This window comes from Cynocephalus volans, chromosome 6 (genome assembly GCF_027409185.1).
Source record: "Cynocephalus volans isolate mCynVol1 chromosome 6, mCynVol1.pri, whole genome shotgun sequence".
Lineage (NCBI taxonomy): Eukaryota > Metazoa > Chordata > Mammalia > Dermoptera > Cynocephalidae > Cynocephalus > Cynocephalus volans.
The window spans coordinates 158733963-158760745 of NC_084465.1; the positions used below are offsets into that span (position 1 = coordinate 158733963).

A 26783-nucleotide genomic window follows, 5' to 3' on the forward strand; every position below is an offset into this window, starting at 1 on the left:
ATTAGCTCTTTAAAAATTAATTTGATTTATAATTTTGGGGTTGATAGTAAAAGATATTTTTGCTTGCTGAATGAAAGAAACTGTATAATTATTTTAATATTAAATTTGATTTTAAGAAGTTAAAGTGATGTTGTAGATACCATATGAGCTTCTTTAAAGATTCACTTAAAATAAAAGATTCACTTTTATTTTTATTACTCTTTGGTGCTTTTAGCAATCAAAGTAACATTTCTTTCTCCTCCAAGCTAAAAATTTAACAAATATGGATAAATATTTTATTAAAATTGAAAATGAAAGAATACCAACTTGTTCTCTTTTCTAGTCAAAATTGGTTTTAGAGACTTTCAAATCAAAGTTTAGGAAAACTAAGACTTGAATACTCAGGTTTTTAAAGTCTTTGAAATATATAGTAATGAAACAGCAGATATTGATTTGTTTTTATTGTATGTCAGGTTAATAGGATGTTGGGAAGTAAGCTGGATAGATATTATTTTTCCAAATTTAGATCATCTTAGAGATTTATGGTTTCATTAATGATACAGTTTGATACTTTGTACTACAGAAAATTATTTTGTGGATTATAACATATTTAAAAAAAAATTTATGACCAGTGAATACAATTTTGTTAACATTCATTTATTTAATAGAAGTTTATTAGGGCTGGCCAGTTAGCTAATTTGGTTAGAGCATGGCCTTATAACATCAACGTCAAGGGTTAGGTTCCCCATATGGGCCAGCTGCCAAAACAAAACGAAACAAGTTTATTGAGCACCAGTTCTGTGTCAGAACTACAGACAAAGTAAATTCAAATGAGCAAAACTCAGTTTCTCCCCTCAAGGAACTTTTATAGTCTCTAAGTCAGCAGGAAAGGCAGCAAACAAACAACTAGAATGCACAGTGGGGCTTGCTATGCAGAAATCTGTGTAGGCTACGGTGATAACCGGGGAGAGGCCATAAACCTTGACTGAGTGAGGCCAAGTAGGCTGCACACAAGCTGATGTAGAGAGTCTAAGAGAGGAGGGAACAGGTAGGGAGGATGCTGTAGGCAAGGGGAGGAACACACGGGCAGGAGGCGTAGGGTAGACCATTTAGAAGATTTATAATTAGTTGCATATGGCTGGCACTTGCAGGGAGAACGAGAGACGAGGTGAGGGAGATGGACCATATTAAGAGATGACTAGACAGAGGAAGAGAGTTCAGATTAAAGAGAGTTTTTTAATACTCTGCTAAGGTGTTTGGGCTTTTTAGTCTGTGGTTGGTGAGAGACCATTGAGAGGTTTCTAAGCGAGTTAGTGACATGATCCTATTTGCATTTTAGAAATATCCCTCTAATGTTGCATTTTTGAAGAATACCACTGTTTGCCTGTTGTACTGGGTGGTTATCTATTACTGTGCAAGAAAATTAGTGGCTTAAAATAACACACATTGATTATCTCACAGTTTCTGTGAGTCAGGAGGCCAGCCTGGCTTTGCTTGATTGTCTGCTTCAGAATCTCATCTGAAAGCTGCATTCAGAGTGCGGCTGGGACTACAGCCTCATTTCGAGGATTGAGTGGGGAAGGATCTTCTTCTGAACACATGCGGTTGTCGGCAGTATTTGGTGCCTTGCAGAATGTGGTACTAAGGGCCTCAGTTTCTTGCTGGCTGTTGGCTGAAGGCCTCCCTCAGTTCCTTGCAATGTGACTTGCTCTAGGGCAGCTCACAACATGGCAGCTTGCTTATTCACAGCCAGAAAGGGAGATTAGTAAAATGGGCATTACACACTTTTGTAGCAATCACATACACATACACATAGGCCATCAATGTTGCCATATTCTGTTGGTTAGAAGCAAGTCACAGGTCATATCCACACTGAAGGGGATGTGACTATACAAGGTAAGAATTTGGAAATATCCAGAATTGCACTGGAAAATAAACCTGTGTTTCTGCCCAGGATTAGCCAAACTAAAGTTTGAGGGCACAGTCCCTAAGACCACCCTCACTTCTGATACCAACTGCAAGTTCAGGGGATTCCCAAAACCACCCTAATGGTTTATAATTCTTTAAAAGGACTCCCAGAATTCACTGAAGGTCATTATACTCATGGTTATGGTTTATACAGGGAAAGGATACACATAAAAATAAGCCAAAGAAAAGGATTCATAGGGCAAAGTCTGGGGATTCTAAATGGGAAGCTTCCATTTTTCTCAGGATGCATTACCCTCCTGGCACTGATGCGTGACAGTGCACATGGAGTATTGCCAACCAGGAAAGCTCATCCACGCCTTGGTGTTCAGAGTTTATATTAGGGCTTCATTACATAGGCATGATTGTCCTCGTGGTTGAACTCAGCCTCCAGGTTGACTGATACTGCATAACCCGATACCTCTGTCCTAAATCACATGGTTGGTCTTTCTGGCATGGCCACCCCAATCCTAAGACTATTGGGTGTGGCCAGTCTCACCCCAAACAAAGATGCTTCTATCAGGAATGACATAGATCACCTCCAAGAAGCCAAGGCAAAGCCCAGACGTCTCTTTAGGTAAAGCCAAAATCTTCACTATACAGTTTCCAATATAAATGTTTGTGACTGAAGTTGTTTTCTATTCCAGAAAGAAGTGTTTTATCATGATAGAAAGCTATTTAGCTTTCACTGTACAGGAATAAAAGATGAAAGCTGCCTAATGCTCAAGAGCAGGCGTTGTATCCAAAAACCAGAGAGTTTTTTTCCTCTGTGCGGAGTTTTTTAGGTGACCCTATCACATTATCCTTGGTGTCTTCTCAGGGTTTTATTTCTTCAAAGGTGTCCTATTGGTTTGTTGGTTCTTCCTCCTAATTGTTTTTCAGCAGTAGGCAACCAGAAAGTGTGTTAAATGGAATTGAGTTTTGGAAACAAGAGTTTTCCAGGAAAGAGTATTTTATAGAGATGGCTTAGTTTTACTGATAGGGACTATATAAATACCAGGTGGACTGGCTTTCCATGAAGGCTACAAGCTGGAAGTCTTTTTCCCATCTTCGTCTTCTAACTTTACAGGAAATAGTATGGTTTAGGAGTCAGAACATCAAAACTCTAGTTTTGATTCTGTCATTAACCTTCCCCTGATCTCAGGCAGGTTCTTTAATTTCTTTAGGCCTCAGTTTCTTTATCTGTTGGACTAGAATCTATTTACTACAGCGTTTTTCAGACTCTACACTATTGACATTTTGGACCTGATAATTCTTTGTTGTGGGGGCTGTCCTGTGCACTGCAGGATGTTTATTAGCACCTCTGCCCTCTACCCATTAGATGCCAGTAATAGCACCCCCCCCCCCAGCTGTGACAACAACAAAAAAGTCTCTAGACATTGCCAATTGTCTCTGGGGGAAGCGGGGGGCAAAATTGACCCTGCTGAGAACCCTAAGTTAATAGATACTTATAGATCCTTTTAATTCCAACCTTCTGGGATGTTATGGTTTGAATCTCCTTCTCAAATCTCGTGCTTATGCCCAAAGCCTGGTCATTTGTTCAAATGAGAAGGGTGAGAACCCATGACTTGGCAGACTAAAGGGTGAAATTTAAGTGGAGGGCAATTATGACTCAAAGTAAGGAAGAGTTCATGGTAAAAATGTATCTTATTTGTGAGTTTAGTTTTTCTTGGTTGTACATAAATCTCTGTATAGTGAATTTACAACCTAAACATGTAAAATGGTAAAAGATGTGTCCATGATGTTGTGACATTTATAAATAGGCATAGTTATGTTTATTTAGGAGACTGAAACATGTAGGAAACTTTGGATTTTTAGTGTTATGATTTAATTTTGTTTCCAGCTGCTGTTATATTTCCAAGATTTAGAAAAAGTAGATTTGGAATCAGGAAACTAGGGTTTTAGTTCTAGCTGTCCTTGGGGACATATGAATTCTTTACAACAGAAAAAGTATATAGAAGAGGCAAGGTTTATTTTTTCTACTTTTTTTTTCCCCCATGGAGCTGGTTAAGTGTGTTATATGATATGCATACATCTGTATTTTAGTTAAGTGGTCCCAAACTTGAGGAATAAAGTGAATATGTATAGCATTTTAGGTAATATTTAAACATAGGCTAAACGTTCTCAATCAGTATTGTTGTGAGGAAATTTATGAAATATACTTTATTTTTATTTCCTTCCTAAAAGCTAAATGTATGTTCATTATACATTTGTTTATTGATTAAGCTTGGATTTATGGTGTATTGGGATTTATTTGTTAATGTTTACAAACAGTTCAGCCTGTTAGGTAATATAACTAAATACTTTACAGTGTAATGAAAGACATAATAGATGGATTTTCATTTTTTTCTTTCCTGTTGTAAATATCAAATCGACTGTAGCTCTGATAGGTGACTATGCAATCTTGATGTACTAGTTGAAGAAAATACTTCATTCTTCAGTTTCTCCCAGGGCAAGCATTGGGCTTTTTGTTTGTTTTTAGTGAGAAATACTTGGGATGTGTTTGAGTTCATTAGGGCATTGTCAACTAACAGAAAAATCATTGTTAACTACCTCTTTAATGGGCCCTGAGCTGGAGTAAATGCATTGTAATTAGACACACTTTTGGAGCCAGTGCAGAGTTGAACTGTTCTTCCTAATAGACAAGAGGGGCAGAGAGGAGACAGCAGCTGAGTGCCTTGTGAAGGCAATGGAGGGAACCCTGCTGTCCTCACCCTGGTGCGCCATACAGAAGGGTGCTTTGGAAAGCTGAACTATCCAGTAGTGGCTTTGTTGTGGGGTATATGATTAAAGCACCCTAATGAAGTGTTTAGTAAAGTCTCTTTTGTCCACTAATATTTTGTATGAGTAGACTGTTGGAAGGAACTCAAAGACGCTGACTCTGTTCTGTGTGCCTTTTGGTACCAGGAGAGCCAGTGTGAGTGCCTACAAGAACATAGCACCCGAATCTGTAAGCTGCTAGCCAGACACACTGGAACAAAAGTTACTGTTTACTGGATACTTGCAACTGGCATGTACTTTAAGTATGTTGTTATATCCATTATTTCTCTTTATACTTATAACAACCATATGAGAGCCATCTTTCTTTAAAAATGAGGAAAGGGAGGCTTAGGGAAGCTTAACTGACTCAAAGGCACCTAACTTAGAAGTGTGAGTCAGGCTTCATACCCACATATATCTGATACCAAATTTTTTGTTTTGAATTGCTAAATTGTGCAGTTTTATTCTTCACTAAGACTGTTCTTTGAGAATTTTATCAGTTTTGGAGGAGGTAAAAATAGGTGCTTCAGAATTCTGAAAATTGAAGGTTTTAATTTTTTTAAACTGTGCAAGAGGTGAAACAAGTACATCTTTATATTAATCTTAGCTGAGAGCTTGTTCTCTCCTCTTCTACTATTCAGTTTCTGTCACACATCACGGTCTCACTATTTCCCAGAAGCCTTCAGCTACTTCACCAGGAACTTGCGAGAAGTAAAAGTTATGGTTTCTGTGCTCATATGGTGTTTTGTAGTTGCTGTCACTTTAGCATTTCTTTTTTCCTTTTGTTAGAATGAGTTGTTTGACCTTATTTTCTTTATTAAATTTTTAAAATAACTGCTTTATTGAGACAATCCACATCCAATGCAATTCACCCTTTTAAAGTATACAATTCAATAGTTTTTAATATTTTTGGACTTGTACAACCATCAATCAATTTTAGAACATTTTCATTATGCAAAAAAGAAACCCTGTATCCATTAGCATTCATTCCCTGCTTTCCCCTATTCCCATGTCCAGCAGCCCTGGGCAGCCAACAGTCTTTTTGTCTCTGTTGATTTTCCTGACATTTCATATAAATGGAATTATACAACACGTGTTCTTCCATGACTGACTGCTTTCACTGAGCATCATGTATTCTAGGTTTATCCTTGTTGTGGCATGTGTCAGTGCTTCATTATTTTTTATGGCTGAATAATACTCCATTGTCAGGTTATACTACATTCTGTTTATCCATTAATCCGTTAATGGACATTGGGGTGGTTTTCACTTTTTGGCTTGGGAAATATCTAGGAGTTGAATTTCTGGGTCATATGTAATGAAGTTTTTGAAGACCCATCAGACTACTTTCCAAAGCAGCTGCACCATTTTATAGTCCTGCCAGTGGTGTATAAGGGCTCCAATTTCTCTGCTTCCTCACCAACAATTGTTATTTTTCTGTCTTTTGATTCCCGCCATCTTAGTGAGTGTGAAGTGGTATCTCATTGTGGTTTTCATTTGCATTTCTCTGATGTCCCTATTACATTTTAAATTGCTGTAGGTTAGAAATAGTCTTGTCTTATCTCCTAAAACATCCATGGTATTTCCCACATATTAGCTCATAATAAATGTTTGAATTTATAACCCTGTTTTTAGAAATTGCAAGAAGGGGCCGGCCCATGGCTCACTTGGGAGAGTGTGGTGTTGATAACACCAAGGCCATGGGTTTGGATCCCTATATAGGGATGGCTGGTCAGCTCACTTGGGAGAGTGTGGTGCTAATAACACTAAGTCAAGGGTTAAGATCACTTTACTGGTCATCTTTTATTTAAAAAAAAAAAAAAAGAAAAAAGAAAGAAAGAAATTGCAAGAAAAGGAGAGATGGTCTTTATAATTATTTTACCTCTGTTGAAAGTGTGCTTTGCCCATATTATGAGCTTTTTATTCTTTTTTTATTGAAACATATTGATTATACATATTTATAGGGTACAGTTATATTTCAGTACATGTATATAATGTATGATGATCAAATCAGGGTAATTAGCATATTCATCATTGGAAAACTTAATCATTTCTTTGTGATATGAACATTTGAGCATTTTATTCTTACCTTTTCTCTCACACTCATTTCTTTTAGTGTCACAGTTGCACATTGTACTCTTTTTTTTATTTTATTTTATTTTTTTGATACTCCATTTCTTGATCTCTTATTGCTAAGTCTTCTTCACCAAGTGACTGGATGAATGTTGAATATGGATTGTTGAGGTTGTCCCTGGGGACAGGTAGGTGTTCTGGTTCTGATCATGCTGATAATCTACTCAAAGATATAAAGAGCGTTAAACGTGCCGTTTTAAATATCTCCAGAAAAATAAAGACTCACAAGCTTGAAAACTACTTCTAAAATATAATTTTACTCGTCTGATTGTTGCATGTTGTCCAAATTGTTATAATTTGTTTTTTGGCTTCCATGTACCATTAGCCCCAGATTATTAGCTTGGTAAATCAAGAGAGTTCATCAGAGCATCAGGTAATCTTCATTATGAGGCATACTTAAAATGCTTCAAAATGACAGACTAAAGAATAAGTGATTATTAAAGTTTTAAAGGAGATGTTAAAATCTGTCATTTAAATTTTAAGGAGACTATATTCAGTTTTAGCACTACATAAATAAACATTGGCTGATAAGCATATATGTTTCTAATGTATTATCCTAGGAAAACAGTGTTTAATAATATTGATAGAACTTTATTTTGCCAACATTAAATTAACCTTGTGAACAAAGCAGTTGTTAGAAAATCACTATGTACCTAAACAAAGAGACCTTTCTCTAATTAAATTTACTATAAAAACATTTATCCCACTTAAAGTGGAACACAGTAAAGATTGTTTTGGACGGTTGCTGAAATTTGTTAAAATACAGATTGCAGTGAGGTAATCTGGTGTTTTTTAGTTATCCAAATACAGGATTTATAATTTTGTTGCCTTGGTGCTCGAGAGAAAAATGAGATTAGTTGATTTCATGAGTCTGTATGCCTTCGATCCTTAGTAGAGTGGCCCCTTGAAAATCAAAATTATCACCTTATATTCTGTAAGTGTTGAGCCAGGGGGATGGATGTCAGTGACAGGATCACAAATACAATTGTGAAAGCTTTTCTGGAGATGTGGTCAAAGGAAATAATCTATTTCTTAAAAGAATTGCTGCTTGTTATACTAATGTGCCCACCTGTCATTAAAACACTGTCCTCCTAGGGATTGAAAGGACATGGCTTCTGAGTCTTCACTGCTAATGCCACTTCCCTCATCATTTTTAGAAAAATTACTGTTAACAGAAATGGCATACTCTCTTTTTTTCCAACGTGGTATTTCTATGTTTAATAAGAGTATAAGAAACCATTAAAGTTTAGCTTTTGATTCCCACTTGTTCTAATTTATATTTCTAAAGATTTGTATTATTTTGAGTAAGTTCTAATCCTACATCATGATGCAGATGTCACCAACAACTTAATTCACTTCTGATCTTACACTAATACATAATTTTAGATATATTACTTTTAGCCATACATGTTTAGTTAGATGTACCATATTGTAAGGTTTTGTGAAGTTGTAAATGGACACCTATATAGTTTCTTGCTAATCTTGACTTTAGTTAAAATGAGGGTCAAAGTGCTCTTCTGGTCCTTCTTGTTCTTGGTCCTCGTGAGCTCTGTCAGGGTCATCATGTTCATCACTATCATCTTCATCCTGAAATCTGAAAACTTGGGTCTTCAGTTGTATTGTTTGACCATTAGTGCTTCTTTGTTCACCATAATAAATACTATGTATATGAGGGAAGCAGAAGAATATGTATGAGCTTATTGGTTCTTTTAGCTTGTTTTGGTCCACACGAAGATATGTTAAATGGTGGTGATGTAACGGGTCAATAGAAGGACACATTGCTGTAACATTGATCTCTGAAAAATACAAATTAAAAATTAATCTTGCTGCATTATATTCATAGTTCTATGTTGGATTTTATGTTATATAGGATATAGTTTTATAATTAAAATACTTATAAGTGGAATTAGATTTAATTATTTTTTTACAATAATCAAATAGAAAATGAAAGTATAAATGAATTTTATATTACCAAAATAAATATGGCTTCCTTGGTTTTTCTAATTACTAACTAATAAATTGTTAGTAGAAACAATCTCAAAAAGAAAAAAAAGTAAAAATCATCACAGCCCCACTACCCAGGATACTCATATTTCTTTTTATACTCTACAGCACTATTTCTCAGTATTAAGAATAAAATTTATTAGAAAACACTATAAGCTTAATAGCACATCTTCCTCTTGGGCCAATTTCTGCTATTAGTAGCCAGCTTCAAAACAACCATTTTCAGCAATGCGTAAAACATAGATTGTCAAAGATTTATTATTTAAAAGGTCAAAATACCATTCTTTCTTCAAAAAATAACAAAATTATACATACTTTCTATTTCATTATTCTCTAGGTATAAGTGTTCCAAATTTCTTGGAATATAGAATGCTTGCTTCAATTTGTTATGTCCAATGTTGAGCTCTATCAGGTTGGAAAGATTAAAAATATTATATGGGATATCTTGCAGTTTGTTGTGTGACATTCTTAGAGCATGAAGTTTTGGAAGTTTGTCAAAGTAATTTTCTGGTATAGAAGAAATTGAATTATTTTCTAAAGACAGATACATAAGTGAAGAAGGCAAACCAGGAGGCATTGATTCTAATCTGTTATTACATAGGTTTAGCTGCATTAATTTTTCCATTTTGGCCAGAATTTTTTCTGTTAACGTAGAATCATGGAGTTGATTACAACAGAGATCGAGCATGGTCAAGTTTACTAGTCCATCCATGGCATTTGTCTGCAGTCTGGAGATTTCATTGTAACCAAGAAGGAGTCTTTCCAGGGATTTAGGAAGAGGAAATGGAAATTCTTCTAAATTGTTATGCTCCAAGTGAAGTTGTAGTAGATTTGAAAACTTAGCAAACACACCATAATCAATCTTTTGAGATCTAATTTTGTTGTGGCTGAGGTTAATTTCTTTAAGATGAGTTGCATTGATGAATGAATTTGCAGTCACAGCCTCAATTTCATTGAACTGAAGGTAGAGTTGCTGAATGTGCATTGGAATATTTGGGATAGTCTTGAGTTTGCGATTGTCACAGTACATTGATGATGGAAAGTTAGTTGGACAGAAACATTCACTGGCACAGCCTAAAGTATACTGATGAAAAGGAACTCCATATTCTGTATTTTGACGAAATTGGAATTCTGGTTGGTAGTCATCATCTGATTCTTGGTCATAATCTTCATCCCATTGGTAAGTTTCATATTGGCAATATACTTTGACTCCAAAAAGGAAGAAAAGGACACATACTAGACTTACAAAGCCCATGTTCTTTTTTTCTTGGCCTATTGCAAAGAGAAAAAAAATATGTGTTGTGGGAAAAGTGAGTAAAAGTGAGAATAATTCTTATATAAATTGACAGTTATAAAAAAATGTATTATACCTGTGTGTATAGAAGAGTATCCAGAAGGAATGGGCAATGCTCAAATCAAAATTAATGCTTAAGTAGCCATGATGTGGAATTAAAAATCACTTATTACATTGAACCATTGAACCACAGCCAAAATTCTGGTGTTCTAGACTTTCTGCTAAGTAACCATCTTTTAAGAGAATCTCAGTTTATCTTGCTTACTGGAGTATAGATTTACAGTGATAGCGTGACATTGCTCATGCTGTCTGGTGCTCCCTCCACTGCAAATCCTGGATGTTCCTACCAACTACTGGATCCTTTAGTGATGGTCATTACCTATGAGAAGAGAGACCTATATTTCAGTTAGAGAGCTTTTGCCCAGGAGATTCTGTCTTAATATTAAGCCAAAATTCTCCTCCCTGCAACTTGTTTGCTGATACTCTTTTCTGCCTTCTGGAAGACCATGAAATACTCCCTTTTATGTGATTATGAGATATTTAGAAATAGCTATCAAGTTTCCTCTTAGTGTTTGCTGTCCAAACCTAACTGCACCTTCAAATTTTCCTCATGAAACAGTTTTCAGAATGCAGTATTGCATTCTGGCATTCATTTGGTATTTCATCTGTGACTCTGCTTGAATTACTACTTCAAATCCCAAATACACACAATATTTACATTCTACAAAGTTTGTTTCTAATAGATTAAACTTTACATTTTTCCTCCTAGCTTCCTTTTTGCACTAATATTTTTTAGTTAAGTCCTAGATATACAAATATTAAAAACACACTGTCCTTGTCTCCCAGGATTTTAAAGTCTAGTAGAGGATCAGAGAGACATGCAATGTGACACAGCAGGAGGTAATGATTGTGTGGAGTAGGACCATAAAGGGGAATCCTTCACAGATATTAACACTTGTTTGCGCTGCAACTGTAAGTTGTAGGGAAGAGTGGATTGTGTCTGAGATAAGGAGCCAGAAAACCTGCATTTCAGTCCTGTCACTTACCATGTCTAGCTCTTACCTCATCAAGAAAATGAGAGTTACAATTATAGTTGAATTATACCCAGTCTACTTATCTCACCTGTTTATTTTGTATCTTGCTTGCTTATCTCATCTGGTAGTTGTTAGGATCATATGAGATAGGCATGGAGAAGTATTTTGGAAACTGAAAACTGCTATACAGATGGAAGAAGCATATTATTTAGGAAAAAGTTTTTTTTAAATCATACCTCTTTTATTCTGAGACCTTTTTATCTACCTTCCATGCAGGGTTTCATGAGAGAATGAATGTCCTAACACATCATTGAATGTAATGAAATGAGTTATCTCCTATACATATAAAATGGTACTAGCTATTTCTCATCATTGTTACAATTGAGAAAATAGTTACTTAAATAATTTTCTCTGACAGAAACCCATTTGAGAAAGATTGAGAAACATCTCAATTTCTCATTTCTTATCAGAAACTAAAAGTGCACAGAATGTAAATATTGTATGTATTTGGTATTTGAAGTAGTTATTCAAGTACAGAGACCCTCAATGTCTTTTCCTTCAATAATACTGTCTTTCATTCTTCTCACCATTCGTTCCCAGCACCTACATCCTGAGCCTTTTCATTATCAGTACTGCAGCCCCTTCATATTGTTGGTTTTGAGCATTCCATACTCTGACCACTCTCGCTATGTAGTAACTTCAACTGCAGCAATTTTTCAGTTTCAATGGGACCAAAAATATATTGATCCTACTGTTATTTCACTACTCCTCATTCATACCTTCAAATATCATCAGCTCCTGCTTACCAACTTAGATCCCACAGTGCATCAGTATTGTCCCTCATTTGCATATGCCCTAAACTTTCTGGCTCTCTATATCCAGCAAACTCTAACCCCGCTTACTCCAGTTCTCCACCTACTGTCAGCCTGAGTCATGCAGCTGAATATGACAAGAGAAAAACAGGACCATGCCAACTGGTCTCACTCTCAGCCCATGACCACTAACTAATCTCAGTGTTACACAGCTGCATTTCCTGAGTCCATCCTGTTTCCCTCTCTTGTAGACTACTATTTTGTACCTTTCCTCTCTAAAGCCTCCAAAACCTCATTTCCCATTATTGTTTTTGGATGATGACCTTGCTTTCTTTTTTTAATCAACAAAATAGGATTAAGTGATCATTTGTTCTAATATTTTTTTATATTTATCCCTACCTATAAGAAAATGCCAAAATAGCAATGGTTTGATTGTTTTTAGCAATATGTGATTTTGAAACCTATGAAGTTTCTTTTTGCACATCTAAATATAATACGCCCATTGTTCTTTTTTTTCCATGGGATTCATTGGGGACATGGTATTTGACCTGGACTTTGAAGGAATGCTAGGGTTCTCATAGAGGGAGGTGGGAAAGAAGGTTTCCAGATGAGATGAGCAAACATATACAAGTAATAGACGGTGAAGTGTTTGGGAAATGGTGGTTAAATGTTGAAGGAGCAAAATAAGACCAAACTTGGAGGATCTAAATTCTGACCTAAGGAATTTGCGCTATGGTAATGAATGCCTAATTTAATGAATTAACATATTCGAGCTATGATCTTCACACTGCAGTGTTCATGGGTGAAGTAGGAAAAAGTCTTGGGAAGAGGTGAAGGAGTTGTGGTCTCATCCCAAAGGGCAGTGTTCAGAGCAAGCCAGCTCTCTGTGTTGGGCTGGAAACTCCCTGTGGGTCTGCTTGGGGTGCTTATTCACCTTCAGTAGTTATTCTACTGGATACTGTATGTGAATGTGCTTAGTAATGCACTTTGCAAATATTAGTAGTTAGTTTGATTGGATTACTTCAACTTACAATTGTCTTGAACTATTTTTGGGGGTGAAGCACTGTGCTAAGTTGGTGGGAAATACAGAAATGAACAGGACATAAAGACATGGTCCCCTCTATACAGAACAAACAGTTTAGGGGAGCAGAGAGATAAAACAAAGTGAATCATAATCTAGGTTTATAGCAGAGGCAGGCAGTGCTCTGGGCCCAGTGGTTTAACCCTGCTTGGGAGAGACAGGGAAGTCTTTTATAGACATCATTTGACCCAGGCTTTGGGAAATGAGCAGGAATGAGCATAGAGCATTCTATACATTTTTCTCACTCATTGATATTTTAAGTATAATTTTCTAGTATTTTATTGTACTAATTATAGTATAGCATATTAACTTTTAAAGGAGGTATCATACTTCATTTCAGTCTCACTATAGCCATTGGAGTTGGGTTCTGTAAGGTTGTTGTGTTCCTGAAAGAGGCAAGTAGAAGCAGAGAGGCAGAGACATGCAGCTGCGCTGGGCCAGACCACACAGGGATCTGAAGCTGACTGTCACAGAGTTGAACTTTGAAAAGAGTGTTGCTCATGAAAACTGTATGAATTTTATCCTTGTGTTAAGAACATTAGCAATCATCAATTAACAACATTACACTTGAAAATTAGAGTCTGTTGTTCAACAATTATGAGAAATTGTTTGGAAAAAAGGAGACCCAGATGATACTTTTTATACTACATTTAATTGTATACCTTTGACTTAGAATCAGGATGTCATGATTAGGGCCTCTCTGAAAATAAACAAATTCTTAATGTCTGCTTTTGGTCTTTGTGGGCACATAAGGAGGAAGACTTTCCATGAAGAGCAACCTCTCTTCTAAATCTGAACACATCTTAAACATACTTATCCTCCTCCCTCTACATTCATAACTCTGTAGTGCAGCCCTGTCCAACCCCCCACTTTTAAAAACTTTTTTCTTTCATTGTTCATATTATGGGCTGCAGTTTTGTTGTTTCAATACATGCATACGTTGTATAGTGATCTAATCAAAATAGTTAGCATTATCACCTAAACATTTATCGCTTCTTTTTGGTTATAACATTCAAGATCCTCTTTCCTGTCTATCTTGGAATACACAGTACAATATTATTAGTTATTGTCACCCTAGAGCACCAGAATTTATTCTTGCTGTCTAACTGTAACTTTGTACCAGTCTTTCCCCGGCCCACCTCCTGCGGTCCCACCTCCTGCGGTCCCACCTCCTGTGGTCCCACTTCCTGCGTCCCACCTCCTGCGGTCCCACCTCCTGCGGTCCCACCTCCTGCGCCCCACCTCCTGCGGTCCCACCTCCTGCGTCCCACCTCCTGCGGTACCACCTCCTCCGGCCCACCTCCTGCGCCCCACCTCCTGCGTTCCACCTCCCTTGACCCCCCTCCTCCCTCCCTTCTCCTCCCTCTGGTAACTACTATTCTACTCTCTATTTTTCTCTTTTTAATTTTTCTTTTTCTTTTCTTTTTTTTTTTTTAATTTTATTTTGTCGATATACATTGTGGCTGATTATTGCTCCCCATCACCAAAACCTCCCTCCCTTCTCCCTCCCCCCTCCCCCCCAACAATGTCCTTTCTGTTTGCTTGTCGTATCAACTTCAAATAATTGTGGTTGTTATATCTTCTCCCCCCCCCCCCGGTTTTTTTTTTTTTTTGTGTGTGTGTGTGTGTGTGTGTGTATTTTTCTTAATTGACCCATGAGAGTTGTATATATTTATGGAGTACAGTATTTGAGTATATTCATACTATGTGCAATGATCATATCTCAGTGCTTAGTATACCCAACATTTGTCATTTGTTGTATTCTTTTGACTAAGTGAAATTTTCTGGTCTGAAAGTCATCCTGTTTCTACCCATATGCCCATTATTTCTTCTTTCTCTTCCTTTGTGATAATTTTCCCTGTTCTAATGATCTCTTATTTCGTTTTGTCCAAATTTTCCATTCCAACTAATCTCTTCTGACCCATTTGCTAAGCATATTTTTGTTACTTATGCTTTTCACATTCAGCAATCTATGCTTTGTTTCCTGTAGGGTAACTCACAGCAAAATAGTATAAGTCATTGTCAATCATTTCATTTCCTGACCTCTAATTTTTAACAGAATCTAGTACAATGCACAGTGCATAAGTGCTCAAAGATTTATCGAATGAATAATTGATGTAATAAGTTATAGATTAAGCAGAGCTTATCTCTACTAATGTTGATTATTTCTAGGCATTTATTTCACCTTGGTGATTTCTTTAAATGAACGTAGTCATATACAACTCGGCTGTTCTCTTTTCTATTGAATATTTCTCCATCATAATATACTTTATACCTTGCTTTCCTGTTACATTATCTGGTAGAAAAATAACAACTATGAAAAAAAAGTTTAAAGCAAAGTGAAACATATATTACCAGTTTTTAAAAAATTATCCATTAATGTGAATTTTTCATATTATAGCAATAAAAACTTCTATGTTATAACATTTCTCTTACTTGGAGAAAAGCAGTCATGCTTTCATCAAGACAAGTTCTACTTGAAATTATTTTTTTAAATGAGGTATTATTTATTTTGTTCTGCAAAGTATAAAGTAAAAGCTTCATAACATTTTATTATTTTAAAGATGTAATTGTTTTATTGATATACCAAAGAAACTAATTTATAAAAACCAAGTATATGGCTGTTCAGTTTGTTAGAATGTGGTGCTGATAACACCAAGGTCAGGGTTCGATCCCTGAAATGGCCAGCTGCCAAAACAACAAAAAAAATCAAACAAAAAAGAAACCAAGAATAAATAAGTGATTCAGGTTTTTTCAAAATAATTTTAAATTTAACTTTGTAAAATTCTTTTGCTATTAAAAATATGAATGTCTCATTATTTTTAGCCATAATACTTTTAAATCTTAATTAACTGAAACCCACATAACTAGATCCTTCAATAGAATAGCTAGAGCATTCGTATCTTCTCTTTGAGAAAGAGTAAGTGAAAACAAAAACATTCTGTATCAGGAATGTTTTTGTGGTCAACAGAGAAATTTTGAGAAAATCTTGAGTGAAATTTGTACAAATGCTCATCTTGCCCACAACCAGAATCACTAGCAGTGTTCAGATAGGTAGCTCAAAGGCACTAGCTGGTTTTTTGTCGTTTAAAATCGACAGAAGAAGAGACCCCAGAAAGAGATTGATTTCTTTAAACTGAGACTCTTCTTTCATTCAGAGTAAAAAAATCTAAACAAAGGTTGTTTATTGGGTAAATCTTAAATTAGAAAATCAAACTCACTATACTGCTTCTTTCTCTAAACATTTTGCCTAATCAAAACTTTAATATAACTTTTACCAGATTTTGCTTCCAAAAATTGTGCTTTTATGATAGCTACAGTCTATTTTAATATTAAACAAATCCAGTATACTTTTTAATTTTAACAGTAGGAATACGTAGGTAAAAAATTGAAAATTATTTTATCATCATACCTGTTGAATTTGCTTTAGTTTTCAGAGGTTGATGAATTTGCAAATCCTTTAAATGAATCAGAAATTCCTAAATTCTTTAACTGAGCCTCTTAAAAATCCACAGTAACTCTGTGTCCAGGCAGGGCTGTCCCTTGAATTACTGTAGCAATTTAAGCAAATATAATCTGCTTGGGAAATACTTGGGTTGAATTAAAATTATGTATTTCTTTTCATTATACAGAACTTTGTGGATTCAAATTAAGATGCTTGTGTTCTTGGTCAGATTTATGTGGCTTACTTCTTTCTTTTCCCCTTAATTTTGGTTTGAGGTGTGGCAAGAATTTCCTCTAATATGAAAGGCAAACAGAACTAAATGAAACAGCATGTACTGATTACTGTTTTTATTTTCATTTTCATGCCAAGGAATTCTTCAAATTAAGGTCCACTGTGACAGAGAGGCCAGTGTCTCAGCAGTTTAAGGTGGAACTCAAAATTTTCTTGAGTCCCTCTGTTGTTCAACACATTATGTTCACATCTGTACTTCCCTTTATTAAAACAAGTAATCAGGATTAGAAACATACAGCATTTCACATCTAGATTATTTAAAAAATGCAATAGATTGTCATTGGTTACACCGATCAAATATATAACTTTTTTCAGTGTAAGCTTTTGTCATGTTTTCTTTTTTTTTGTTTGTTGTTGTTCATTTTTTTTTTTTGCACCTGGCCAGTATGAGGATCTGAACCCTTGACCTTGATGTTATCAGCACCACACTCTACCCAGTGAGCTAATGGGCCAGCCTTAAATTTATTATTTTTATACAGACATATCTTTTCTGTCAGCTATCACCTTTCACCTTGCTTCCAGATATACCCACTAGAATGCCTTCTAATAACCTTTGAAATAAAAATTTATCTCTTGGTTACAGAAGTTAGTGCCTTGCACTCAGAAGGCATATCTATAAAATTATCATGTGTACTACTATAAACAGGCAAAGCATAGTATTCAATAATGAAATGAGAAGCTTTTGATGCCCTGTAACTACTGTCTTTATTTTACAAATTTAGATTTCCTCGTTTCACTAGGTTCTCTCTCCTTGAGTAACAGCTAACTGCTTAACTTATAAATTTTTATCCTAATGTTTTAAAGACTTAGCTTGTCTTTTGGCAGTAGACTTTGACTTCATTTTTAGGGGTATTCTTTCAAACTTGTGCAAACTAATAAAGTAAAGTGAATCCTGGAGTTAATTTGTTTCCTCAAAATAGTGTTTTCCATCAAGTTTTTACAAAGAACTCACAAGATTTATTTTGTTACACTTCAGATTTAAGAATACAGTGTTTTTAAAGGTTTTATTTAAGTATACAGTGTTTCAAGGGATGCATTGGCAATATTGTGAAAATCTAGTCTATTATTTCAGACATTGGTATGTAAAACGTGGCAGAGCACATTTGGGCCAAGATTCCATCTTGTTACTGATCTTTTCCATATGTTTCCTATTAGTGTCTTTGTTCTTAAACCTCCTCCACATTAAGGAAAAGAGCAAATCTGTGTTCTTTTCCAAAAATTGTTTTAATGCCTTCATAATTCTTTTGGAAGATTAGTTTAAAACCAACAGCTTAATCTTTATATAAGTCCTCATTGACTCTATGATTTGAACTTATGAGAGTGATTATGTTGTTTATGTTCTCAACAAATGTGAAAAAAAAATTTATCAGTAGATAGCTAGAGCACACAGAATGAAGCATGCCTAGGAAACTTAAACTAGGTTGTCAGTGTGTAGGAGGTTTAAATTGGCAGGGGTTGGCAATGGGGGGAGGTGGTGTTTAGAATCAGGCTTTAAAGGAAAAGTAGGAGCTGTAAGTGATAGCTTGTGATAGTTAACTGTTTTAGTTAGATGGCCGTAGTTGTAGCAACTGGGGAGAGAAGTCAGTTGAATTGATGAAAAGTCTAAATTATATGCTATGATTATAATTTGACTGAAGTGGATACAGTTCCTCAAAGCTGAATGATGTAGTCTGGCTAGGAAAAGCTGCCCTGAGACCTTCTTAATTAATGTAATAAGCTTAACAATTTTTCATTCATTTGTTCAACTCATTTATTGAGCTTCTACTTTGTGAAAGGCAGTTTTAGGTGCTGGGGACTTAGCAAAATCCCTTTTGTCATAGAGGAGGAAAACAGAAAATAATCAAATATGAAAACCATAAAATAAACAGTGCAGAGTGCAATGGAGGAGAATAAAGCAAGGTAGAGGGATAATGAAAGAGGCACAAGGGTATGGATTAACAATTCAGACACTGCTGTACATGTGGACCGGAATGGAACAATTAAGTTGCTGTGCGGCAGATGATAGGAGCCAGGTGACTCTGTTGGTAGGGAGATTACAGATAAGCAAGGGGAGGTGATGAGAATGACCCGTGTGGTGATGGATTAGAGTTGGACACCATAGTTTGAACTCATATTTAGCTTAGTTATAAATACAGATGGTTGAAATAAAAATATTTATGGATACATGTACAATAGAACTTCAAAAAGTTTGTGAAAAGTAAAATAAAAAGATAAAAATAAAAAATATAAGCTTTATTTCTCAACATAGCTGCATCAGATCCAGCTGAGCTAATTAGATAGCTGCCTGTTCAAGACACATTTATAAGCAATGATACGAGCCATTTAGTTCATCTCTAAAGAACTGAGGATCCTCAGAATTTAACCATGTCAATGCAGTCTTTTTTACATTATTAACTGAGGAAAAGTGGGTACCCTTTAAAAATTTTTTAAGATGAGGAAACAGAAGGAAGTCAGGAGGAGCCAAGTCAGGACTGTAAGGTGGATGCCCAATGATTTCCCATCGAAACTCTTACAAAATTGCCCTTGTTTGATGAGAGGAATGACCACAGGCATTGTCATGGTGAAGGACTCTCTGTGGTGAAGCTTTCTCAGGCTTTTTTTCTGCTCAAGCTTTGGCTAGCTTTCTGAAAACATGCTCATAGTAAACAGATATTATTATTCTTTGGCCCTCCAGAAAGTTAACAAACTAAATGCTTTGAGTATACCAAAAATCTGTTGCTATCACCTTTGCTCTTGGCCACTCCCACTTTTGCTTTCACCGGACCACTTCCGCTTCTTGATAGCTATTGCTCTGATTGTGTTTTGTTGCATGGTGAAGCCATGTTTCATCTCCTATTACAGTGCTTTGAAGAAATGCTTCAGGATCTTGATCCCACTATTTAAAACTGCCTCACCCCCAAATTGTCTGTTCATAGTGGGTCTCAATAAATATTTGAATGAGTGAATGTACTGTACCCTCCAACACTCATCCTCTTCTCCATTTTCTGGATATTTTTCTAATTTTCTGTCTGTTGGAGGAAAGAAACCCCTAGAGAACTTGCCCCTGTACCAATCCAGGGGTTAATCTTCTTGCTGTTAGCTTCCCTGACCTTACCTGGTCAGATCCTCAGTGGACCCCACATGCCCTGTATGTAGAACTAACTATTATTAACGTAAAAACATGAATACAGTAAACTGGGAAAGAAAACAGTAACTAGTTGACATCATTCTTCTTTCTCAGAATTTGCCTAACCAGTCTAACTTGCTGTTGCTGTTGCTGCTGCCACCTTGTTTGGTTTGACTTGATCTGCATAGTTCCTTTTCTTAAATATTTTCCAATATTAAATTTATTTGTCTATTTCATGTTGGGGGTAATTTCTTTACTTGCTGTTCTTCAAAGTACTGATTAATGATATACTTCATAAAGTCTACAGAAGAGAGAAAAGGGAAAGCAAAAAATGAGTAGTTTTTATCCTTAATTCAGCATCTGAGTCACCAGAGTACAATGCTGTCATTTTCTTGTGAAATTTTTCAAAGATATTTTATGCATATAGAAGCATATATGTATATTTAAAAATAACTTTCAAAAAGAACTTTTGCATGATATTTGAGATTTTAAAAATGTTTTTCTAATATAAACAATGATGTAATTAAATCTGTGATATTATGATATTTATATATTGGTTTTTGTTCATGGTTCTTGGCTTATATTACTCTCTGAACTTCTCCTGCACTCCTTTGACCAGCTCCTTTTTCTCCCCAAGGCAGGAAGTTCTCTGACCTACTTTAGCTGATCATAGGTCATAAGACCCCTATTTCAGGAAGGGTCCCACCCCATTTCCTGGAGGGAGGAATGCTGCACAGAGAGGCCAAGAAGAATCTAAAAAAATGGGCCTTGTTGGGTTTCCCCACCCAGTTATATCATACCCTTTTTGTCTAGTCACATTTCTATATGGTTGTCCATGCTTCAGTCATGCTTACATAAGGAAGCTTCCATAAAAACTTAAGATCACAGGGTTCGGAGAACTTCCTGATAGCTGAACATGTGATGATTCTTGGAGGGTGGCATGCCTGGGGAGGGCATGGAAGTTCTGTGCCTCTTTTCCCATACCTTACCCTATGCATCTCTTCATTTGGATCCTTTGTTATATCCTTTATAAATAAACCAGTAAACGTAAGTATGTGTTTCCCTGAGTTCTGTGAGCTGCTCAAGCAATGTAATCAAACCCAGGGAGTGGGTTGTGGGAACCCTGATTTATAGCTGGTTGGTTAGAAGGTCCAGAGGCCTGGACTTGCGACTGGCTTCTGAAGTGGGGAGCAGTCTTGGGGACTGAGCCCTCGACCGGAGGGATCTGATGTTATCTTCAGGTAGATAGTATCAGAATTGAATTAAATTAGGGGATGCCCAGCTGGTGTCCACTAAAGAATTGCTTGCTTGCTCGTGGGGAGAAATATCCATACATTTGGTCACAGAAGTTGGTCTTCTCTGTTGGTGATTTTTACTGAGTAAGAGTGTAGGAGAAACACATTAGTGTGTGTTTTTTCCTTGAGACAATAACCTTTTTACATGTGATTGCACACATGTGCTAGTATGTCTGAGGGGTAAATCCTCAGGCCTGGTTGTAAGTGCGTTCCACAGAGGTCCTTCCCAGCTATACTCCTACCTGTGAAATCTTCCTTTTTTAAGTTTTTCAAGTTTTAACTTTGGTGATCTGGTAAGTTAAAATGGTATCTTGTACTTTGAGTTTTCATTTCTCTTACTATGCATCTGTGTTGAACATCTCTTGTATTTTACAGCCACGTATGCTTTTTTTCCTGAACTGTCTTTATCTTTTACCTTTTTTCCTGTTGTGTTGTAGGTCTTTTGCTTATTGACTTTATTATGTACTAGGGAGTTCATTATATATTAGGGAAACTGTGTGCTATGTCTTAAGTGGTATTTTCTAATTTGTCATTTGTCCTTTGACTTTGCTCTTGATGGTTTTGCCATGAAGACTTTGTATTATGTTGTTGATTTTATCCATCTTTTCTTAACATTCTCCTGGCTTTTGTGTTATAGTTAGAATGACCTTCCCACTTTGTAAGAAAAATTCTACCACAGTTTCCACAGTTTCTTCTTGTGCTATTATGATTTCTTTCTTTCTTTTTTTTTTTTTTTTTTTTTGCCTTTGAATCTCTGATTTGTTTAGAATTTACAATACCTGTTGTAAGGTGTGAGGTGTGATCCTGCTGAACATTTTGCCAGGTGGCTATGCAAGTGTCCCAATAGCATAATTGTTTTTTTTTTTTTTTTTTGTACTGAGTGCTGATAGCAGCACTTTCTTTTTTTTTTTTTTTTTTAATTTTATTTTGTCGATATACATTGTAGCTGATTATTGCTCCCCATCACCAAAACCTCCCTCCCTTCTCCCTCCCCCCCCCAACAATGTCCTTTCTGTTTGCTTGTTGTATCAACTTCAAATAATTGTGGTTGTTATATCTTCTCCCCCCCCCCCCCCCCCCCCGGTTTGTGTGTATGTGTGTGTGTGAATTTATATATTAATTTTTAGCTCCCTCCAATAAGTGAGAACATGTGGTATTTCTCTTTCTGTGCCTGACTTGTTTCACTTAATATAATTCTCTCAAGGTCCATCCATGTTGTTGCAAATGGCAGTATTTCATTCGTTTTTATAGCTGAGTAGTATTCCATTGTGTAGATGTACCACATTTTCCGTATCCACTCATCTGATGATGGGCATTTGGGCTGGTTCCAACTCTTGGCTATTGTAAAGAGTGCTGCGATGAACATTGGGGAACAGGTATACCTTCGACTTGATGATTTCCATTCCTCTGGGTATATTCCCAACAGTGGGATGGCTGGGTCGTATGGTAGATCTATTTGCAATTGTTTAAGGAACCTCCATACCATTTTCCATAGAGGCTGCACCATTTTGCAGTCCCACCAACAATGTATGAGAGTTCCTTTTTCTCCGCAGCCTCGCCAGCATTTATCATTCATAGTCTTTTGGATTTTAGCCATCCTAACTGGGGTTAGATGGTATCTCAATGTGGTTTTGATTTGCATTTCCTGGATGCTGAGTGATGTTGAGCATTTTTTCATATGTCTGTTGGCCATTTGGATATCTTCCTTAGAGAAATGCCTACTTAGCTCTTTTGCCCATTTTTTAATTGGGTTGCTTGTTTTCTTCTTGTAAAGTTGTTTGAGTTCCTTATATATTCTGGATATTAATCCTTTGTCAGATGTATATTTTGCAAATATTTTCTCCCACTCTGTTGGTTGTCTTTTAACTCTTTTAATTGTTTCTTTTGCTGTGCAGAAGCTTTTTAGTTTGATATAATCCCATTTGTTTATTTTTCCTTTGGTTGCCCGTGCTTTTGGGGTCGTATTCATGAAGTCTGTGCCCAGTCCTATTTCCTGAAGTGTTTCTCCTATGTTTTCTTTAAGAAGTTTTATTGTCTCAGGGTGTATATTTAAATCCTTAATCCATTTTGAGTTGATTTTAGTATACGGTGAGAGGTATGGATCTAGTTTCATTCTCCTGCATATCGATATCCAGTTATCCCAGCACCACTTGCTGAAGAGGCAGTCCCTTCCCCAGTGAATAGGCTTGGTGCCTTTGTCAAAGATCAGATGGCAGTAAGTGTGTGGGTTGATTTCTGGATTCTCTATTCTCCCAATAGCATAATTGAACAGCCCACCTTTCCCCTATCAAATTTGAAATGCCACTGTTCCCATACTCTAAGTTTCTGTAACTGTTGAGGTTATTTCTCAACATTATATTCTTTCTCTTTGACTTGCCCATTCACCAACAGCATGTGACTTTAGTTCTTGTAGCATTTTGAATATCTGGTGAGGCTTGCTCCTCTCATCACTTTTCTTTCTTATAATTTGCCTAACCATTTTAACGTGCTGCTGCTGCTGTCACCACCTTGTTTGGTTTGACTTGATCTGTGTAGTTCCTTTTCTAAAATATTTTCCAGTATTGTAGTTATTTGTCTGTTTTATATTGTGGGTAATTTCTTTACTTCTGTTCAGTTTACTAATTTATTTTTGTGTATGATAGTTGATTAATGGTATCTTCATATATACAAAAAATAAATATAAGTGTTTATAAGATGCCACTATTAATGATACAAATACCTATTTACTCACCATCTAGCCTAAGAAATAGGAAAATATTAATGCCTGTGAAGACCTTCCTTACTTCTTCCTCTCACCAAAGCCAAAGAGAGCCACTATTTTGAATTGCTTATGTTTAATATACCCTTGCTTCTCACTTATACTACATATATATGCATGAATCCCTAAACTGTAGGTGACTTGATTTTGTGCTTTTGAATTTTATATAAATGATGTACTACTGTAGGTATTCTGTAATTTGCTTTTTTTTACTCATCATTGTGGTTCCTTCATTTTACTGTTTTATAGTATTCCATTGTGTGAACATACCAGCACATAGCTATGTTTTCATCTATGAAAAGATATTTATTTATTTATTTATTTTGTTATTGTTATGGATCCTAGGCTTCTACCGCATCTGCCTTCCAAATTGGGCTGGAAGCTTCTCAGGGGCATCTTAGATGCAGCACAGCGCTGAGGTGGGAACATTTATGGAATGAATGAAGAGTCACTTGGTGGCAGATTATTTGTTTTCTGTTTTTTTTGTATTTATTTATTTTTAATTTTAAATTTTTTATTATACATACATGTGGGGTACGACGCTGGTTTTCAATAATGGTGTAGAATGTGTGGTGGTTAGATCAGTATAGTTACCTTATTCATCATTACAATACACAATCATTCTTTGTGTCTGTTGACCAATTCCTCATTAGCCCTCCTCCCTTACTCCCTCCCCTTCCCCTTTCCCCCTCTAGTTTTCTGAAAGTTCATCGTATTACTGTGATTGTTGTTCCTTTCTTTCTCTCTGTCTGTCTTTATTGTTCATTTGTTTATTTATTTATTTACTTATTTTAAAAGATGACCGGTAAGGGGATCTTAACCCTTGACTTGGTGTTGTCAGCACCACGCTCAGCCAGTGAGCAACCAGCAATCCCTATATGGGATCTGAACCCGTGGCCTTGGTGTTATCAGCACCACACTCTCCCGAGTGAGCCACAGGCCGGCCCCATTGTTCATTTGTTTATATGTGGATTCAGCTCCCAGTTATGAGTGAGAACCTGCGGTATTCCTCTTTCTGTACCTGGGTTGTTTCACTTAGGATAATTTTCTCCAGGCTCATGCATTTTGTTGCAAATGATAGAATTTCTTTTTTTTTTTTATGGCTGAGTAGTATTCCATTGTGTATATATACCACAATTTCCTTATCCAGTCATCCATGGATGGACATTTAGGTTGTTCCATTGCCTAGCTATTGTAAATAGAGCTGCAGTAAATATGGGAGTGCAGGTATGCCTTTGACCTGATGTTTTCCAGTCCTCTGGTTATATCCCCAGGAGTGGGATTGCTGGATCATATGGATCCTGTCTATCTGTAGTTGTTTAAGGAACCTCCATACAGTTCTCCATAATGGCTGTATTAATTTACAGTCCCACCAACAGTGCAGGAAGGTTCCTCTCTCCATATCCTCGTCAGCATTTGTTATTCTCTGTCTTTTTTATGATAGCCAGTATGATTGGGGTGAGGTGATATCTCAGAGTGGTTTTGATTTGCATTTCCCTGATAATTAGTGATGTTGAGCATTTTTTCATATACCTGTTGGCCATTTGTATGTCTTCCTTTGAGAAATGTCATTCAGCTCCTTTGCCGCTTTTTAAATTGGATTATTTGTTTTTTTTGCTGTCAAGCTTTCTGAACTCTTTGTATGTTCTGAATATTAATCCTTTGTCAGATGCATATTTTGTAAATATTTTCTTCCATTCTGTAGGATGTCTTGAAAAGACATTTAAATTGCTGCCAGTTTTTGCTTTTTTGAAAAATAATCCAGGCTGGCTGGTTAGCTCAGTCAGTTAGAATGCCACCTTATAACATGAAGATCAAGGGTTCAGATCCCTGTACTGACCAACTGCAAAAAAAAAAAAAAAAAAAACATTAGCCACAAATGTCAGAATAAATGATGGTTTTTAAAAGAAAAGAAAGAAAAGAAAAAGAATGCCATGAACATTCTCGAACATATCTTTTGGGGAAGTCTTACATGGGTTTCCTTGGAGCATATACCTACAGTGCTAGTCAAAGGGTATCACTTTTTTCAACTTTACGAGATGCCAAATTATGTTCTAAAGTAGTTATACCAATTTACATTCTCACTAAAAGCAGGTAAGGATGTAATTGTTAAGATCTCATTAATGCTTGGCATTTTCTAAACTTTTTCCAATTTGATAGGTGTTTAATGGCATTACATTGTGATTTTAATTTCCATTGGCCTTATTACTAAAGAGGTTGAACATCTTTTCAAATATTTTTCAGCCATTTGGATTTTCTCTTGTGAGATATGCCTGTTGATGTTTTTTGCTCGTTTTTCTATTATGTTATTTATTTTTTCCTTATTGGTTTTTATGAGTTCTTATGTATTATTGTAAATACTAATTTCTTGTTACTTATATGTGTCACTGCATGTTATAGTTTTTCGGTTGATTCTCTTGGATTTTTCAGGTATGTGTGGATCATATGCAAATTATTATTTTACCTTCTCTCTAATTGTTTTTGATGGAATAATTCTTTATTTATAAGACATTTTGCAAATCTTTGGTATCTAGATGGTTGTACTGTTCGTTGGTCTTTTTCCCAGTTAGCTCCCATAAACTACATGAGATAAAAGTACATTTCAAGTCAATAAGCCACATGATAACAGAATTCGTAGACATAGGGCCAGCCCGTGGCTCACTTGGGAGAGTGTGGTGTTGATAACACCAAGGCCACAGGTTCGGATCCCTATTTAGAGATGGCCACTTAGCTCTCATGGGAGAACGTGGTGCTGACAACACCAAGTCAAGGGTTAAGATCCCCTTACTGGTCATCTTTAAAAAAAAAAAAAGAAAAGGAATTGGTAGA

General features: G+C 36.1%; 2 protein-coding genes across 3 annotated transcripts in view; one reads left to right on the forward strand and one right to left on the reverse strand.

The window, feature by feature from the left end:
• Nucleotides 1–26783, forward strand: part of CENPP (centromere protein P) — a 247727-nt gene that overhangs the window by 78235 nt on the left and 142709 nt on the right. The window lies entirely within an intron of this gene.
• On the reverse strand, nt 8323–10093 carry OMD (osteomodulin). Its single transcript, XM_063098692.1, has 2 exons — nt 9154–10093; nt 8323–8630 (listed from the first exon to the last, which is right to left on the reverse strand). Exons 1-2 carry the CDS (start codon nt 10091–10093, stop codon nt 8323–8325), a joined length of 1248 nt encoding a protein of 415 aa, XP_062954762.1.